The 19,655-nt window shown below is 41.6% G+C and overlaps 1 protein-coding gene across 4 annotated transcripts in view; it reads left to right on the forward strand.

Moving 5' to 3' along the window:
* Positions 1-3,703: 3,703 nt before the first annotated feature.
* Positions 3,704-19,655, forward strand: part of DOK7 (docking protein 7) — a 65,374-nt gene continuing 49,422 nt past the window's right edge. Inside the window, exons 1-5 of one of the 4 annotated variants that reach the window (XM_061584266.1) lie at positions 3,913-3,938; positions 4,131-4,176; positions 14,364-14,451; positions 14,712-14,957; positions 17,147-17,347. In XM_061584266.1, coding sequence (XP_061440250.1) covers positions 14,738-14,957; positions 17,147-17,347 — 421 coding nt within the window. In that variant the 5' untranslated portion in view covers positions 3,913-3,938; positions 4,131-4,176; positions 14,364-14,451; positions 14,712-14,737. Of the gene's footprint in view, positions 3,939-4,130; positions 4,177-14,363; positions 14,452-14,711; positions 14,958-17,146; positions 17,348-19,655 lie in introns of all 4 variants that reach the window. The other 3 variants (XM_061584265.1, XM_061584263.1, XM_061584264.1) reach the window with 3 other exon arrangements.

Here is a 19,655-nt window from a genome sequence, read left to right on the forward strand (position 1 = left end):
AGAATAGTCCCAGACAATATAATATTCCTCGGAATGGAAATCAGGAATAGAAATCCCTCTTCTGTTTATTATCTTTAGAATGCACTTCCAGGACAGCTTTTTGCGACAGAAACAGAGATAAGCTGTTAATTTCGTGAATAACAGAGAAGAGTTATAGCTCACCCAGCAGTTATCCAAAGCCGATCAATCTGACAAATCTCCTTTTGCTGTAACAATTTAAACCAAATAAAAAAAAATAATAGAAAGAAGGGTGCTTGCCTGTTAGTCCATTCTCTCTTTAAAGAAAAGATAAACGTATCGCTTAAACAGATAGAGCTTGTTAGGAAGTCCGTCCGGCATTGTTGGCTGGACCTTATCTCATAAATTAATGAAATCCAGTCCTCCCAACAAAAACAGGCTTTTGAGGTTGATCTCTACGTTTCTCCCTGCCCGGGAGAAATTCCATCAGTCAAAAAAAAAAATGTTCTGACTGATTTATATCTGAATAAGCTTCTTTTGAGGCGGGAGCCCGTCCCAAAAGCAGGCACAAGCGAAGTCACACTTCCCGGAAGTCCGCTTTTCAACTTTCTTTTTAACAGTCCTCTCATTTTTGGAAAGTTTATGCATTTGAAGTCAAATGTGACTGTGCTGGATTTGTGTATGTGTGTGTGTAATTATCTGTTTACACATATATTGATCTGGATAGCACTGTGGTCACAGTTCCCAACTGGTTCAACAACACTTACACCTCACATCAGGACCTGTGTCAGTACCCTTCTGATGGCCAACTGTTCTAGGGCACAGTTATTTAGGATATCTTGTAATTTTACCTCTTTGTTGTTAATGGAACACACATGTACCCAATCAACTCAGGAAAGGACAATTTTATGTGCTTAGTAGTTCATAGTATACCTGAAGGAGCCCCTACAACGTCATAAAGTGTGCTGCCCTACAAGATCTGCCACTCAGGGCCTTCTCTCGGTTCCGCCGACTAAAGTGGCTAGGTTGGTGGGGACTCGAGAGAGGGCTTTTTCTGTGGCAGCCCCCACGCTTTGGAACTCCCTCCCAATGGATCTTCGACATGCCCCTTCCCTAGATATATTTCGCCGGGGCCTGAAAACTTGGCTTTTCCATCAGGCCTTTACGACCTTTGAGACTTCCAAGGTGAACTAGTTCTAGAACTGTAATATGAACAATCTACTAAATACTGTAATTTTTACATTGTACTGTACTGGCTATATTGTTTATTGTATTTTATCATGTTTTATTGTACGCCGCCACTGGCTAGATAGGCGGCCTATAAATTAAAGTTTATTATTATTATTATTATTATTGCAGGTAGGGATGGCTCCAGGTTATGGGGTGAGCTTTACAATATGCTTTTGGTGGGGCCTTATTCATATCCTTTTCCTCAGTGCCCTCCAGAAAGATTGTGAATGAGTGAGGCCATTGGGATGGCATAAATTACCAGTGCAATGTTTTGTGTTTTACGGCATTAATCCCATCTAGTCATGTGTGACTTGTGAATTTGGTTGATTTGGGTAGCTCAGAATGGCATTTCTGACAATTTTTCTGGAATACTCTTCTTTACCCAGAACAGGTACGAAATATGGTTTCTATAAAAGTTTTGTGGCTTACTGTATCACACCCATCTGTTCCAATGTGACATGTGAATTTGGGTGGTTTGGCTAGCTCAGAAGTTTGAATTCCTGGCTGTTTTTCTACAGTACCATTTATTGTCTAAAACAGGTACCAGAATGTTTTCTGTGGAGGTTTTGTGGCTTATTGCATCAATTACATCTAGTCATGCGTGTCTCATGAATTTGGTTGGTTTGGCTACCTCAGAACTTGGGTGTTTTGGGCCATTCCATTGTAGATACTTGAAATGTGAAAAGGTTAATAAAAGCAAAATATCGGAATGACATGAGTTCTAGAACATTGTTCCCAGGTGTCTCTAGCACACCCCACTGTTTATGGAATCAGTCTTTATTTATAATGGGGCTACTCTGACCTGTTCTGTTGATTCAGGTTGAGGTCAATGTTCCTGCAAGGAAGGAACATTCATCTCCTACTCTTGGTAACTTATGAAGCTTCTCTGGGCAGACAAAATGGGCCCAATCTTTGCTGCTTTGTCTCTCAGAGACTGAGTGGGCAGAGGGAGCAGATTCCCTCCTGTGGATGGTTGGGACTGGGCCCACCAGGGGTGGTGCTGGAGGGGCAAGCACCCCCAGACAAGGAGCCCCCTACTTGCTCCCCCATTGCTGGACTCCTGTCATTACTTTAAGGAAAGACACTTTTCACATATACAAGTGTGTTCATATATTATCTCTGTAGCTCTTGTACAGTTCAACTTCAGCTCTTGAGCCAACAAAGACTATGCATTTTGCAGGTACTGACAAACTGTTCAAGATACCAACAGACAAGTAGAAATCCACTGAAGGGAAATGGGGAAGCATCTGACATGCAAGAGAGAGAAGTAATTGAGGAGGCGTGGACAGCTGTGTTGCTGGGGGTAGGGTTAGAGCCCCTGTTGTTGTTTTTCAGCCAGGCTGGGAATTGCTTGCTGCTTTGTCATACAATGACAGCTGTTGCTCCAATCACCTGGCTGAAAGAGTGGGATAACTCTTTTCATCATCTCTGTTGCCCTTACAGCGCAATTCTCCTATGTATCTTTATTACGCAGAGTTAAGAAAGTGTGCATAGAACATAAATTATGCTGAATGTTATTTGGAGTGAGATATAGCCTAATTCTATATATAAGCAAGAAACAAAGTTGATTTTTGGTTATATTTGTCTTAGTGGAGTGTGGCTTGGTTAGAGATGTGAATGTGTCTATAGGATGTGGCATAAAGAGCTCTTCCTCTGCTTGAAAATTGATCACGACATCGCAAGGCTAGGCCCCTATGCATCCTAAAGAAAGGAGTGTGGGAGTGGCAGGAGGAAGAATCTGCACATAAAATACAGGTGGAAAAATGCAGAGACAAGTGGTGGGGAAGGAACCACTAAAATGGAGCAACCTGGGGGGCTACTAGAAGCCAGTGGCTAGGCAGTATTGCACTCCACTGTTGCAGGCAGCTCCACTGCAGAGAGGAGCCTTGCACCCAATCCTCTGCACAGCATGGCATGCACATGCTTAGAAGCACAATCACTGCATCCTATTAGTTAAAGCAAGGCTTCCACAGTCACCATTTTTGACTAAGCTTCCTCACAGAGGAGTTGTCATGAAAAAGAAAAAGAAGAATCATGCACATCGGCTTGAACTCCTTGGAGAAAGGGCAGGATGAAAAGAATGGGGTTTCCAGCCCTGTAAACTTACAGCTCAGACACACACACACCTGGCCTTCTTTGAAGGAGCTCAAAACAGTACATCTGATTCCTCTCCTTCCTCTTATCATTACAACATTCTTTTTAAAAATGTAGATTACATATTGGCTGATAGTTTTGAGGCCACTAATGTGTTCCAAACTGAAACATACATAAAATATTGGTGAAAAGTGTTAAATTAAGGTTGATATCGGATTGGGGGTTAGCTTGGATGGTGTCTGTGGGTACCCTCTACGCCTGTATTCCGTATCTGGAAGGAATCTGCTGAACTGAGTGAAAAAACAAAGAGTGCTCCCGCAAGAGCCCAGTCGCGGCTGCCGTCCTTCCCGCGTCTAGAACGAGGCCAAGGAAAGGAGCAACAGGACCCCATAGTCTGGGAAGGGCCCTGGGGGAATGACAGGAAGGAGGCTAGCGAGCCAGTCAAGGGTCACCTCCTTGACTTTGCTGCCAACCGACCCGCCTACCGCCCCCGCCCCGCATGCTCCAACTGGCAGCAATGACCCAATAAAGCTATTTTGAAAGTGACCCTGCCGCAGCTCAGCCAAGCGAGCAGCAGCTGTCGGAAATCATGACTGAAGATGACGGATTCCGCGGTAGTGGTGGAGGGCCAGCTCAAGTGGAGAGAAGGAAAAAAGGTCCCCAACGCGAAACTCCCCTGGCCTGGCCCGGTTGGGCCTCGCCGGTGCCGCCGTTTTCTGTCGCGGGGGTGGCGGGGTTGGTGGCGGAGGGGCCATTTCCCTTTGCAAGCGGTTTGCTTTGCAGTGGGTGGGGGAAAGGGACGCGCGCCGCTCCCCTCCGCCGACCCTTCCCTCTTTTTCTCTCTGCAGTGGAAGAGTAGATGGGTGGTGCTGCGAAAACCTTCGCCGGTGGCGGGTAAGTCCAGGAGCTTGTAGAGGCGGAGAGGAGAGGGGCAAATAGCTTTTTTAAAATGAGAAATGGGGGCGGTCCAGGCTTGTCAGGAGGAGGAGGAGGAGGAGATTGAAAGGACCCCGTGTGCCTTCGGAGAGGAAGAGGCGCTTGTGCTCCGCTGAAGTGAGCCGGCGAGCACCGGGGGAGACGAGGGCATTTTCAAAATACCTTGCCCCGCCTGTTGTACAACGCAGCCCTTGTCCGTCTCGCGGGTCTTCCCTTTTTCTTCCTGTTCTATTATCCGGCAGGCTGCGGGGAGGGGGACGAGGGCTAATTATAGAAAGAGGATATTGAAGTTGCAGGAGGGGCTGTACTGCATGGAACCTCCTGTATAACATAACGTCTTGCATTCAGTTTCAGAGCGTTCCTGTTTTAGGCATATCATTCTGTTGGTTTTTAGACTGTTTTCTCTCATAGCCTGCTGATGCATGTGAAACACTAGCTGGACGTTTAATATAATGTAATATATAATTTCCCCATTCCTGATTTTTCGGGCAAAATCGTCCATATATTAGCTATGTTTCAAATAACCCACACCTTTCAACTGACTCATTTATTATTCCATTTGCATTCTTTTCTGGCACGTTACCTATCCCTTCACTCTGTCCCTGTATTTAAAACTTGCAACTGAAAACGTGCTTCTCTTCAGACTTTCTTCCCAGTTAGAGTTGCATTCTCTATTCCCATACCCATAAATAACTCGTCTGTGTTAATGAATTTGTGGCAGAGCTTCTCTTTCTTTTTACCTTGTGGAATCTCTGGGCTTTCTGAAGTATTGTGTATATCCTTCATGCTACTTTTGATCTGAAACGTACAATCTAGAATTTGAGATTTTCTTTGAGATTTCAGACGGGATGCTGTGGCACTACTCTCAACCTTAATCATACATAACATTATAACATTTGCAGTTTCAAAAAATCTCCATACAGTTCAACAAACACAGCAAACTTCAAAGTTTTGGAGGGCCAAATTTAATATTGCAGAGTGCAAGTAGGGAATTGCCCCCCCATAAACACTTTTAAGTTAATTGTTTATGTTGGAAATTATTTAAAATTCCATTACTGTATTATAAATGGCATTTAAATATGCTTGCTTTTTATAGTATTCAGCCCATTTGCGACTCTAGATATTTCTTGGGAACAATGGGATTTTATTTATAAGCATGGACCTCCTATATACTATCAGTACAAAGGGTAAACAGAAATTCTATAACATGTATTTTGTATCTTGCCACTATTAAACTGCAAAAGATTTATTCAAATAGTCCGGAAAAGTGTTGGAAATGTAACTGCCTTTGGCTGGACTTTCTATGACTTTGATGGAAATGTGTTAAAATTAAACCATGTTGGACTGAAATTCATGCTGTAATAAATACTAAGGAATGAAATATGCATACCTCCCTCCATTGGTAATCTTGTATGGATATGTAAAAGGCACAGTTTCAAGAAAAGTTTATAATTTTCTGGGATTTTAAAAAATTTAGTACCAGAAATTAATCTTAATGTTGCTCAACATTGAAATGGCAAATTAAAACATGGTTAAAAAAAGCAAATTTTCTTATAGAAAAAGTGTTAGAGAAAGAATTATCTTAGCGTCCTCTTTCATTTATGAAATAGAGCTAATACATTAGAGCTAATAATAAATTTTTGTGTTATTGTGGCATCTGCATCTTAGAAACACTACTTTATTTCCTCTTGGGTTTTTATGTAAATTTTTAAGAGCTTTATATATGATAAAAAACCTCTGCCAACAGGTTCTCAATATGAAACATTTACATGTGTGGTGGTGCTGGGGGAATCACACCCAAATAAATATTCTGTGATTGTTGATCTTTATAGTTATCGAATTCTAATAAAGTGGGTCTTCTGGATCTTTTGGGATTGTGCCCTTTTCTCCTCCCTACTCCGTCAGGAGGAGACAGTATTGGATTGCTTTGACTCCTCTGCTGGGGAGGAGCTCCCAGTCTCCAGACTGGTCCTGTCTTATATCTCAGCAGCATGATCTGTGATATTCTTTTCAAGCTCTCTTTTTCTTTTTCTTTTCCTGACTCTCCTTACTTGACACATCCTCAACAGGGATATAGGTATGAAAAAAAATCCCTGATACAGGTGAGGATAGGAGAATTCTAGGGGGGCTGAGTCCTTACTGCCATCCCTCCCTGGGTCTGTCTTGCTAGCTTGTAGTGGGGAGAAGCAGAGTCTGGATTAGTAGAAGCCTTTTTCTTAATAAAGCTAAGCCAGGTGGACTGAGAGGAACACGCACTTTGAAAAGGAGGTACAATTCCTCCTAACTTTTCATTTTTGACACACTTTTCTCTTTCCTGCCTTTGCCTTCTTCTCTGGGCTGAAATGAAATGGATTGCCTTCAAGTCAATTCCGGCTTATGGGCAACCCTATGATGGAGAGATGCTGCTTTAGGTGGCACTATAATCAATTATGAGATTGTCCTAACAAAAAAAAATAGTGCTTTTTTCTGTGGTGGCATTTGCAATGTGGAACCAAGGAGATTTGCTAATCCTACTCCATCAAAGTAAGAGTGGTGTGTGTGTGTGTGTGTGTCCATATATATGCATTGCTCTGTTGCAAAACATCAGGGCAGCCATTGTAGCTGGAGGGGGGGGAGAATGGGGACACCATCGCTCCTAGAGCTGAGCTTCACTTCCCCCAGATTTTGGGTGGGGGGATTTTTGTCTTTTTAATTTGTGACATGACAGACAATGACAACCTCTATTTAAACAATGATAACTTGTTTTAAGAGCAGGAGCAATTTAAGAATAGGAAATTCTGAAAAATTCAATGAATAAGGCAAGGTGAGCGCACAACAAAAGCCTCATCTGGAAAAGCCCCCCCAAATCTGTTCCCTCAAGACTTTCCCTGACTGAGGGTGGATTTTTCATGGTCACAATCACCCTATAATTACTTAAGGGATCCTGGGGGGGGGAACAGCCTAGTAACATGACCTTTGAAGAGTTAAACATTAGAACATTATAATATATGGACAAGAGTTAGTCTCCACCTCTTGACTTTCCTTTGCTCTGCTTTTCAATTTCAGTTGCATTCTCTACCCAGTCAGCAATAAAGAAGTGTATCTGCCTGCCTGCAGTAAGAAATAAGAGTTTGTTTATTCTGCAGTTACTATAATGAGTAGAGCAGGATTGGGTGCTTATTGCTAAATGGTCAAGTGCTTAGTTAGTCCTTTACATAGCAGCCAGTTAAAAAGTTTTCCCTTGATTGTCCAACTGAATGGAAAATCTAAAGGTCAAGAACAAGACTAGAAAGAGGGACTCTCAAGCAGGGCCGGCTCCAAAGGGCGGCCAGATAGGGCCCTAGCTGAGGGCCCCTGGGGCTACAGGGGCCCCTGAGGGGCTCTTCCACTCCCCTTCCAGGATTCGCAGCAGGATTGCTGCTGCAGATTGCACAGCGAGAGCTGCAGAGCCCCTGCCATTCCCTTGCTCAACCTACCTTTCTCAGCTGTTGTGTGGTTGCGCACGCAGAGCTGCCCTTAACCATGATGGCGGCCGAGTTTCCCTAAGGGGCTGAAGCCTCTGCCACCATCTTGACTGATGGCACGCATGTGTGCTACGCGCACGCACACCCCTGAGCCAAGATGGCGGCAGAGGCTTCAGCCCCTTAGGGAAACCTCGACCACCATCTTGGTTAAGGGCAGGGCTGAGTGTTCAACTGCACAACAGCTGAGAAAGGTAGGTTGAGCAAGGGAATGGCAGGGGCTCCAAAGCTCTCGCTGTGTGATCTGCGGCAGCAATCCTGCCTCAAATTGTGGAAGGGGAGCACCAAGGTCTGGGGCAGGCTTGTGCCCAAGGGCCCCGGCATGTCTGGGGCCGGCCCTGCTCAAGGAGGAGTTAACAAATACACCCTGAAGTATTTATTTTCTCTTTGCCCTTCCCTAAACTTGTAGTATGGACAAGTTTGTTTCTTGGGTGGAATCTAAAGCTGAGATTTATTTATTTTTTATTTCAAAAATTTATATACCGCTCTAGTTCCGAAACTCAGAATTCAGAGCGGTGAACATTAAAAAACAGAGATAATACAAAAACAGCATAATAGAATACCTAAAAACAAATAAGTAAATTAATACTAAAAAGTTCGACAACAATCTCACTTCAAACATTAAAAGCTAGTTGAAACAGGTATGTTTTAATCCGCCAACGGAATTCAATGAGAGACGAGGAACGTCGTATCTCAGATGGTAAATTATTCCAAAGAGTAGGGGCTATGACTGAGAAGGCCTTCCTCCTGGTGTTCATTTGGCGGATCATGAAAGTTGAGGGAATAATAAGAGTGCTTTCAGAAATCGATCTCATAGGGCGATAGGTTTTGAATTCAACGAGACGGTTTGTCAAATATACCGGCGCCAGTCCGTGAAGAGACTTAAACGTTAGTACCAGAATCTTAAACTGATGTCTGGAGCTAATAGGGAGCCAGTGAAGATGGTAAAGAAGAGGTGAAGTATGAACCCGAGGACCAGTTTTAGTGATCATCCTCGCGGCCGCTCTTTGTACCTGCTTGAGCGGTCAAAGTGCTCTAGCAGAAAGGCCAACATATAAAGAATTACAATAGTCCAGTCGAGAGGTTACTAAGGCCTGAGTTACTTTCATTAATTCTGATGTTCCTAAAAATGGGCGGAGTTGACGGACCAGTTTTAGTTTTGCAAATGTGGCTCTAGACACGGCTGCAACCTGGGGTTCAAAGGTTAGGGCTGAGTCCAAGATTTTACCTAAACTACGGACTTGAGATTTTAAAGGGAGAAAAACTCCATCAAGTGAAGGCAGATGTCCAGTTCCTTGGGGGAGATTTTTGCCAATGAGAATGACCTCTGTTTTTTCTGGGTTTAGTTTCAATTTGTTTTTATCCAACTTTGCACTGCTAGGAGACATTGATTAAGGCAGTTGACAGTCTCTACAGTGTTCGGTGGAAAGGAACAATACAGTTGTGTATCATCGGCATATTGGTGATAATGAATCCCAAATTTTCGAATGATTTTTCCTAAAGGGCTTACATAAATATTAAATAACATTGGGGATAAAACAGAGCCCTGTGGAACGCCATATTTTAATGGCCAGGGTTTAGAGCAATGATCCCCGAGGGCAACTCTCTGAAGCCTTTTTTCCAAAAAGGAGCAAAGCCATTTTAGTACTGTACCTCTGAGACCCATTTTAAAGAGACGGTCTAACAGAATGCTGTGATCAATTGTGTCGAATGCGGCAGATAAATCCAATAAAACTAGAAGGGACAGATTGCCTTTGTCATGTTCTAGTCGAAGATCGTCGACTAATGTGACTAGAGCCGTTTCAGTCCCATGATTCGGTCTGAAACCAGATTGGAAGAGGTCATAACAGTCGGAGGTGTCTATAAACTTTTGAAGCTGTGAGGCTACCACTCTCTCAATGATTTTACTCAGAAAAGGTAGATTAGATACCGGTCGATAATTATTTAATATTTTAGGGTCGAGAGAGGGTTTTTTTTAGTAAAGGTGTAACCATTGCTTCTTTTAGGCATTCCGGTAAGTGGCCTTGTTGAAGAGAAGAATTTACGATTGTACTAATCCAGCTTGCTAATTTCAAATTTGATGTTTTTATCAACCAGGAAGGACATGGATCAAGTAAACAGGTTGTTGGATTCATTCCATTTAGAAATCGAGGAATGTCGTCTGGAGAGATTAATTGAAAGGTGGCAAAAAGCGCAGGGTAGTCATTTTCTGATCTGATGTTCTTTTCCTCTGCCACTTCAGTATGATCTATATTAAAACGAATCTGATCCACCTTAGCTTCAAAAAATGAGGCGAATTCTTGGCAGCGGGCTTGAGAGCAGATTAAATGAGAGTTTGTTTGTGGTGTTTGAAGGAGATTATTCACTATCCGGAACAGTTCTTTTGGATGATTACTCGATGAGGCAATAGAGGTCGAATAAAAAGATTTTCGGGCTGCCATTCTCATCGAGGCATAGGTTTTTGCACATTTGTTGGCTTGAATCTTATCAAATGAGCTAGTTGACTTTTTCCAGCGCCGTTCTAGACGCCGGTAGGAACGTTTCATTTTTAATCGGTCTTTTGAGAACCATGGAGCTAATTTCGATCTCACCATTTTCAGTGGACGGAGAGGGGCCATTTCATCCACTATTTCGGTCATCCTATTATTCCAAGAGTTGGTCAAAATTTTGATTGACTCTCCCATATGGGGGTCAGCATACTCTTGTAGCCTTGATGCGAATATATCTGGGTCTAGTAATCTTTTTGGACGATATAATCTAGAGGAAATATTACTCTCAGTAGAGAAGGACGGAATTAATAATTTGAATTGGATCAAATAATGATCCGACCATAATAATGGCGAAGTAGCCACATTATCAATTTGAAAATTCTTAGCATCTGGATCTGATTGAAAAATAAGGTCGAGAGTGTGGCCCGCCATATGAGTTGGAACACCTACTAATTGTTGAAGTCCTAAGGTGGGCATTATGGTCAAGAACTCTTGTACCAACTTAATAGAGGGGGATTCCATGTGAATATTAAAATCTCCTAATACTAACAGTTTTTGGGATTCTAGCCATAATCCTGAGATTAGGTCAAATAGCTCTGATAAGGATTGATTTAAAATATTGGGGGGGCAGTAAATTAACAAAATAACAATAGGGTCTTGTGAATTAAGCTTAAGGCACAGGGATTCAAAGCTAGAGTACTGTTGACAAGATAGTCTAGAAAAAGGAAGTGATTCACGATAAATAATTGCCTAATCTACCATCAAAGCCAAGCTCAGGAGCCCATTGTCTTTACCAAAGTAATTCAGTTTCATGAAGAAACAGAACACAGGGACAGACCAGAAGCGAAAGAGGGCTGTAGCTATAGGCAAAAGCAAGCTTTTGAGTTTGGTATTCCTGGGGGTATCTCAAAAAAGGGTGAGACAATTCAGCATATTAAACTTCATTCATGTAACTTAACACATTCTGTGCATGAAGGAGTGAGGGTGCCTGACCTCCATCAGTGCGGAGGGGGAATTGGTTGAAGCAAAGGCCTTTCCCCTTCCAAGTGCCCCATCTGGAAATGTGACTGCCCCACTTAACAAGGAAGGCTGGCTACAGGGCTGCATCAGGGTGGTGTACAACAATTAAAAAACCTTTAAAGCAATAGAGAACAATCATAAAATGACTGGCTATTCAAAAAAAATTTAGACAACTGCATCAGCATAAAAAGTCATCATGAGATGTCTGAAAATCAAAAGTGAGGCTTGCTGAATCTCTTCAGGAATAGTGTTTCACAGCATAGGACTGGTGACACTAAATGTCCAACTTCTGGTTGAGTCTAGTCAGGTCTCTGTAACATGGGGGACAACTAACAGCACTTCTTCAGATGATCTCAGTGATCAGGCTGTGATACCTGAACCTGGCTCAGGGGCATATGGTCAGCTGTTCTAACAGCTGTCATATCCTGTTGGCCATCTGCCCCCATCAGCAGTCTAGCCACTGCATTCTGCACCAGCTGGAGATTCTGTACCAGGCCCAAGTGCAGCCTCACATAATAAAGTCTTGGGGTTACCAATGCATGGACTACAGTGGCCAAGTTATGCTTATCCAGTTATAGCCGTTGCTGGTGTTCCAGATGATGCTGGTAGAAGGCACTGCTAGCCATCAAGATTACTTGGTCCTCTAATGACAAAGATATGTCCAGGAATACCCACAAACTAAGTTCGTGCTCCTTTAGAGGGAGTGCAACCCCATCCAGAACAGGCAGCTGGCCTGTCTTCTGGACATGGGAACCATCTACCAACAGAGTTTTAGTCTTCCCAGGATTCAAACTCAGTTTATTGGCCCTCATTCAGTCCACCACTACATTTAAGCATAAGGCTTCTCCTGATTAGGAATGTGCTAGAACTCCACCCCATTTGGATTTAGTACCAAACTTTTCATTAATTTGAGAATTATCTATTGTTGCAGATTGGATTTTTATGTAGCAATTTTCCACAGCTATTTTTGAAACTGGATTTTTAAAAAATCCATCTCTAAAATATTGATATTAATAACGCTATTTCCTTTTGCTTCTCACAATTTCCTTTCATTTATCAATATTTCCTTTCAAAATATCAATATTTCTTTTAAAATTATAGATATTCCCTTTAAAAATATTGATATTAATATCTTTTTTTTGCAAGGGGAAAAATTGGATCAGTAAAAGCAATGGCTATTTGGTTGGTTTGTTTGATTGATTTATATCCTGCCCTTCCTCCCAGCAGTAGCCCAGGATGGCTACCAGACAAAGAATGACTTCAAATCCATACCGGCCTGTTAGGTCAACATAATGTTTTTGAACTGACACCAGCCAATGGATCCTATCCCTAGTCCTGACTCTACTATGAAGAAGTAGAGCTGCATCAGCATTGTGTCCCAAAACTCCTAGTGACCACTCTTAGGCCGCATTCACACCAGACATTTATTCCACTATTATTCCACTTTAAACAGTCATGGCTTTCCTCAAAGAATCCTGGGAAATACAGTTTGAGAAGGGTACTGAAAGCTATTAGAAGACTCCTGTTCCCCTCACAGAGCTACAATCTCAAGAATTGTCTAGGGGAAATGACTGTGAAACCACTATGGCAAATTGTAGCTCAGTGAGGAGAATAGGGGTCTCCTAACAACTCTCAGCACCCTTCACAAACCACAGTTCCCATGATTCTTTGGGGGAAGCCATGACTGTTTAAAGTGGAATAATAGTGGAATAAATGTCTGGTGTGAATGTGGCCTTAATGGATTTGTATAGATGTTAAATAGCACTGGGGACAAAACAGTGCTCTGTGGAACCCCATACGTAGCAGAGGTGCCAGGGGATCAAAGAGCATTCCCCCAAAGCTACCCTCTGGGTTCAACCACATAGGTAGGAGCGGAACCACAGCAGCACAGTGTCTCTTCTATACCTATCCCACACAGTCGATAGAGGAGGATACCATGGTCACTGGTATCAAAAGCCACCGAGAGACTGAATAAAAGTAACAGGATAACACTCCATATGTCCCTCTCCCAATACAAGTCATCCATCAGGGCAGCTAAGGCTGATTCAGTCCCGCAACCAGGCCTCAACCCAGTTTGAAGTGGATCCATGTTATCAGTATCATTCAGGAATACTTGCAGTTGCTCTGCCACTTAGGTGGTTAGTAAGGCATTCTGTTTGTAAATGGAATAGATTTTTATCATCAAGCTGCTGTAAGTTGTTGTTAGTCCTAGAAATAAGGTGTAAGTATACTATTGGCATTTCTCTTCATTTTGGTGGCATGTTTGTTGATTGTGTCACTCCACCTTTGGATTTCCCGTACCGGCAGACTTGGCAGCTACATTACCATTCTTTTGGCACCAGGCAAAGACATTTTTATTTTATCTGACTTCTAAAATCTTTTAATTGTTTAAATGACTGATTGTGTTATTATATTGTCTGTAAACTACCCTCAGAGTATTTAAAAATAAATACCTAAATAAATATTGTATGATGTTGTTATATTTTAATTGTTTTATTTTAACTGCTTAGCCTGTTTGAGGGCCTTATCTTCAAAAAGAAGCCTATTCATTTAAAATACAAAAATAAATATTTATGTTCACTCTAGTATTTCAATAGTAGTGTGTGAGATGGGGGAGATTTCTTTCCCACTTTCCTTGGAAGTATGAGTAATGACAAAACTGGGAATAAATATAGGGAATATGTTTTTATTTTCTGAATAACTAAGAAGATACAATATTAGGAGAACTACATAGATTTTGTTTTAAATTGGAAATCCATGTTGATTGTTCTGTGGAGTGATAGAACAGCTTTACACCCTCGGTGCAGGATGCCTTTGTGGGTTAGTGCATGGCCCCCTGGAAGCAACTGGAGAGGGGACTCCTCTTCCTGCCTGTTCTGGCTCTCATTTATTTATTTATTTATTTTGTTCAATTTATATACCGCCCACAGCCCGAAGGCTCTCAGGGCGGTGTACAGCTTAGGATAAAATACAATAACATCACAAGAACAATAGAACATAAATATAAACAATAAATGGGATTGTTTGTAATCTTAGGTGATCCTGCGAGAGCCTCAGAGGGGCTGGGACAGGCCCAAGCCTTTAAAAGGCCTTGACCTACCTGACGCTGGCCTCTAACTTTGTGCACCGATTTTAGGTAGAGGATATCACTGGAGCTGCTGTCAGAGGAACCACACATGTATGTTCATAATCCTATGGAGTGATAGAATTACTTTTTCCACAAGGTGAGATTCCACAAGTAATCCTTGCGTAGGGTGGTGATAGGTAAGTGCCCTACTTTGTAGAACATAGCAATGTAGAACACACCGGAATGTGGGGAACCTGTAATTATTCATTTTGTGGTTTTCTTGTGCTTACTTCTGGTGCTTTATAATCTAGATCAGCAAGTGTTTAGAAAAACGAATCCTGATTAATACTCAGGGTAAATTTCAGTTGGCATTAGAATAAAAGCTGCAATGCAACCATACTCTGTATTTGATTACAGGTTTCCATCTTTCAGATTGCTTGCTTATGCTTGTATACAAGGAAAGATCTGAACGACTGAAGGGGATGAAGGAGAGGAACAGTGTGACCTTGGAAGACATCTGTGGTCTGGACCCTGGGCTCTGTTATGAGGGTCTGAATCACACTCTGGCCATCATCTGTTTGACTCAAGTTGTTATGCTGGGTTTTGAGAACAAGGAAACTATGCATGCCTGGGATGTACGCATTCGCTACAGTTTGGGTGAAGGTAAAGTTGGTTAACACACAGCTCATTTTGTTAAAGCAAAAATAAAAATAATGTACACAGGAACATGCTTTTGATACAGAAGGGAATTTCTAAAGTACTTTATGATATAGCTTTGGGGTCAGAGATTCAAAGAAAAAACATTAACAGTTCTACATGTCTAAGTGCAAGCCTATGCAACTGTTTGGCTCCTGGCCACGAGCTTTATATTGCCTTCAGTATAGGGATGAATAGGCTGAGATAGATCTGTGCTGGACTTGTCCCAGCTGCTTAGAATGAAGAGACTACACCACACCTGTATCCTTCTCTCAGCCCCCTAGGGTATGTCCCTCCCATCACATGGGTTCTCTATATCAGCCTAGCATCAGCTATATACACGTATACATATCAACAAATTCATGCCTGCATCCCTGTAATTGTGAAGGTGAACAATATGGGGTTATCTCATAGCTCTGAGCCATTCAACATTTATCCAGCATTATTGTTGGTCTGTTATGCCCCAGAGACTACCCATCAGTTGTTTTCCCTTTTGGCGAGTATTGCTTCCCTATATCCTGTTTTAGTTGTTTTGACAATGATATGACAACATAGGAAGAATTCCTACTGTCATTGGTTCATACACATGAATCTTGTGATTATACTCCTTGGTTGTCTTGTACAATTAGTTTGGCTGCTTTTTTGCTCTTTTCCTTTGCTTTTTATAATGTCTCTTTGGACAGAGACTGGGAACCTGTGGCCCTCCAGATGTTGTTGAACTGCAGCTCCCATAATTGGCTGGGGCTGAAGGGAGTTGAGGGCAACAACGTTCGGAGTAATGGAGGATGGCCGCTTCCCTATTCTTGTGTTAGTGTGTGTTATTGTGACCACTTCATGCTTAGTTGTCACATAAAAATAGTGCCATGAAGCTTGATGGTATCAGCATTGTGCACACCATAATAAATAAATCTAAATATGAGTGACAGTATGCAAAAAGAACCTGGGACATTGGAGAGCTACATTTTAAGGTTAATTTACTTGCAGGACCACCTTACCCTGAGCGCTGTGGAACAGGCATCGTTACAGGTGCCACATAATCCTCATTCTGCACTTGCAAGAAACCGTTCTTTTAGTGTGGCAGTACCTATTCTTTGGAACTCCTTGCCTACTGGCATGAGGCAGGTGCCTTCACTGTATTCTTTTTGGCTCCTGCTTAAACCTTTTTTGTTTAGGCAAGCCTATCAGACACATAGATGTCATTTAATCTTTTTAGTTAGTTGCTGTTTTAATTGTTTTTAAAATGGTTTTCATTATTTGTTTTAATTGTTCTATTGATAATTGTTAATGTTTTTGTAAGCTGCTTAGATGTTTTTCATAATTAAGCAATATATAGATTTTTGTTAAATAAAAATAAATAAGATAAACATGGGGTTCTAAACTCATCTTTACACCTGTTGATGCTGAATTGTTTCCCCACCCACCAATTCTGCTCTGCAGATGACCCCTGGACCATTTTCAATCATATTTTACACAGCTATTACTCTAGAAGTGGGCTTGGCTAAGGGAAAACAGTTTTAGGGGACATTTGCAGGGGAGAATCAGTGGATGCAGGTGGAGTTACGCGTAACTCTCTTCCGTCTATTTATTTCTCCACAAGTGTCCCTGTAACACTTCTTAATATTACCTCTGAAGAGTATTGGAACAATATAATGTCTGCTTCTCCTATCAGACTTCACATGATGGGCAACATGGCTGGATTTATTGAATAGTTGTGAGAAGAAACTTTTCATTTTATTTTTTCTTCACATCTTGTCAGAATGTAGGCTTCTCTTTGTTGCCATTTTTTAATGTCAATATTTTGCTAAATGCAAAAAGGATTGCTCTGGTATTTTGAAGTTCTTCATTTTTGCTCTTCCTGTGATCCACCAGAGCAAATGAGTTGCTCTTGGAATGTTCAACTCTTTGCTGTTTCCTATTTAAAAACAGGATTTTGAGGACATTAAGAATATAGTTACAGAAAAAGAAAGGTTACCATCACCACCAAGTTTTATTTTATATGGCTTGTACACCATGCTAAATGTATTTACAATAATGCTGACTGGTATGAACATTTTTATGATAGCAAAAACAAAACCTGTCTTTGTGACTGTTTAATTATTTTTGGCAAAATGATTAATTTAATTCTTCGTACTTTCAATCCCCGCTCCCTCTGATAGTTCACAGGTTTCATGTTGTGGTGGCACCAGGAACTAAACTGGAGAGTGGCCCAGCAACTCTCCACTTTTGCAATGATATTCTAGTACTAGTAAAAGATAACCCACCCTCTATCATGGGGCAATGGAAACTCTCAGATCTGCGACGCTACGGAGCTGTTCCTAATGGATTTGTCTTTGAAGGAGGAACTCGGTGTGGTTTCTGTGAGTGTTCCGCACTTGTTTTGTTTTGCTGTTTGAGAATAGAAAAGTTTAGGATAACATCTCATCAGTTAGGGATGTATGTGTACGAAAATGGGGGGGAAACTAGGGCTGCCAAAAAGGTGGGAAAATGTGGGGGGTCATTTTAAGTTGGTCCTAAAATATAAATTAAATGTGGGTTTAAAAAAAGTTCTAATGTCTGTTAAGATATTAGCATTATTACTGTTGTTATACACTAACTGCATTCAGACATAATGCTAAGGCATGGTTTAATTTTAAGTGGGGTTAGTTGAACAAATCAGGATCTGGCTCATAGATATTTTTAAAAAGCCATGGTGTATTCAAACAAACCGTGGTGTGTTTCACTAAAGCTGATTTGTTGTCCCCCTGCCTTCTCTCTGAATACCCAGCTGCTATACTGAAGTCATTTTTATGCCTGAGAACTGGCAAGCATCACTACATCACTAGCCCTCTTACTATTAGCCAACTGCAGAAACAGGGCAAAGAAAATAAGTACACTCCTCTTTGGAAATATTCAGCTGTTCTCACCACATCCCTGAGCAAAAAACAGTCCCCAAACATCTCTACCTTCCCCCATTCCTAGACACTCACCACCTGAAAGTCCATTTCATCTCACTTGCATGCAGATATTTCAGGGGGGAAATCTGCACACATTTAGTTATTTAAAGATATATATTTATGAGACGGTCCAAGGGCTTTCATTTTTTTAAAACAGATGCTAGCCACTTGAGTGGGTAAAAAGTGTACTGCTGTTGCTGCATGTAATTAAAATGCATCCAAAAATTCCATTGGGACCCTGGAAGTAATGTGATGACATCCTTTCCTTCCCATTGACTTTGATGGAAAAATCCTGATTTCCCCCAGTGACCCATGGGGTGAGCAGTCTTTTTGAGTGTGTGCATATTGTATATGCAGCAGTGCACTTTCTAGCAAATAATTTTAAAAAAAGAAGGGAAAGAAAACTCAGTCTTTGGACCACCTTTTGGAATTTGATGGAGTCCAGATTCTGAAGGAGGACTACATTCCAATAAACACATTAGTCTGGAATAAGATAAGTCTGCTTTGGAATTCAGATTGAGTAAATTCTTCAAGCATTCTTAATGATAGCAATAACCAGAGTCCTTGAGATATTAAAAGGGGTTGGTTGGACTGTTGCAGAAACAATGTTTAGCATGAAGTAAGTGAGTGGTGGCAGCTGCTGGAGGCTTTTTGTCAAACTATGCAGTTGCATCTGTTCAACAGCTGGTGTAGCATAGTGCTATTAACATATATCCCTTAATAGATACGAGCAAAAGAGCCTATTGACTCTTTTTTTAAAAAAAACATAACATCATAAGAACCCTGATGGATCAGGTCATCCAGTTCAGCATTCCATTCTTACAGTGGCCAACCAGAGGCTTATGAGAAGTTCACAAACAGGACCTGGGAGCAACAGTGTTCTCCCACTTGTGAATCCCAGCAACGGGTATTCAGCGGCATACTACCTCTGACTGCGGAGGTAAAACATGGCCATCATACTTAGTGGAAATGTATAGCCTTATAATCCATTAATTTTTCTAATCCTCTTTTAAAGCCATCCAAGTTGGTGGCCATCACTATATCTTGTGGGAGCAAATTCTATAATTTAACTGTGTAGAGAAGTGCTTCCTTTTGTCTGCCTTGAATGCCATACTTCATGGGGTATTGCAGGAGGATGGCTCACAGCCATTTTGGAAAATGGTTTCCTCAGGCATGCCAACCTTCACATGATATCTTCCACAACCCCCCATTGCAAACTGTCATCTTTGTCCTCTGAGTGGAACTTGCTGTCAGTAATGGCTTTCCTACAGAAGTTTATTAAAAGGACAGGAATATATAGTGGATGACTGGAAAACCAGTATCACAGTCAGTTCTGTTGCCTTGAAGGTATAAGCAGTCTTCTCACATATGCCTATATGAAGAATGGTTTGATGAACATGGCAATATGCCATATACAATGTCATGTCAACCGAGCTGACAAAGATGACTTTGAATCTGGCCTTGAAGGAGATTCAGGGCTCATCTACACAGTGGTTTAGTGTGTGTTTGGTGCTACTTGCATCCCCTTTTAATTTGCATGGTTCACATGATGTTACTGGCAAACAAGCTATCACACAGTTTCCCCCCTGTAAATCCGTACTAACCCAATCCGCTGATAATACAAAAAGTTTAGAACGATATGGCTCCACTCCATATGTCTTTGCAGACAGTTTGCTTCAATGCTTTTTAGTGGGCGGGTGAATCGTCATTTTCAGCTATTCTCCTTTCTCCA

The sequence above is a fragment of the Rhineura floridana genome, chromosome 9 (assembly GCF_030035675.1).
Source record: "Rhineura floridana isolate rRhiFlo1 chromosome 9, rRhiFlo1.hap2, whole genome shotgun sequence".
In the NCBI taxonomy this organism is placed as follows: domain Eukaryota; kingdom Metazoa; phylum Chordata; class Lepidosauria; order Squamata; family Rhineuridae; genus Rhineura; species Rhineura floridana.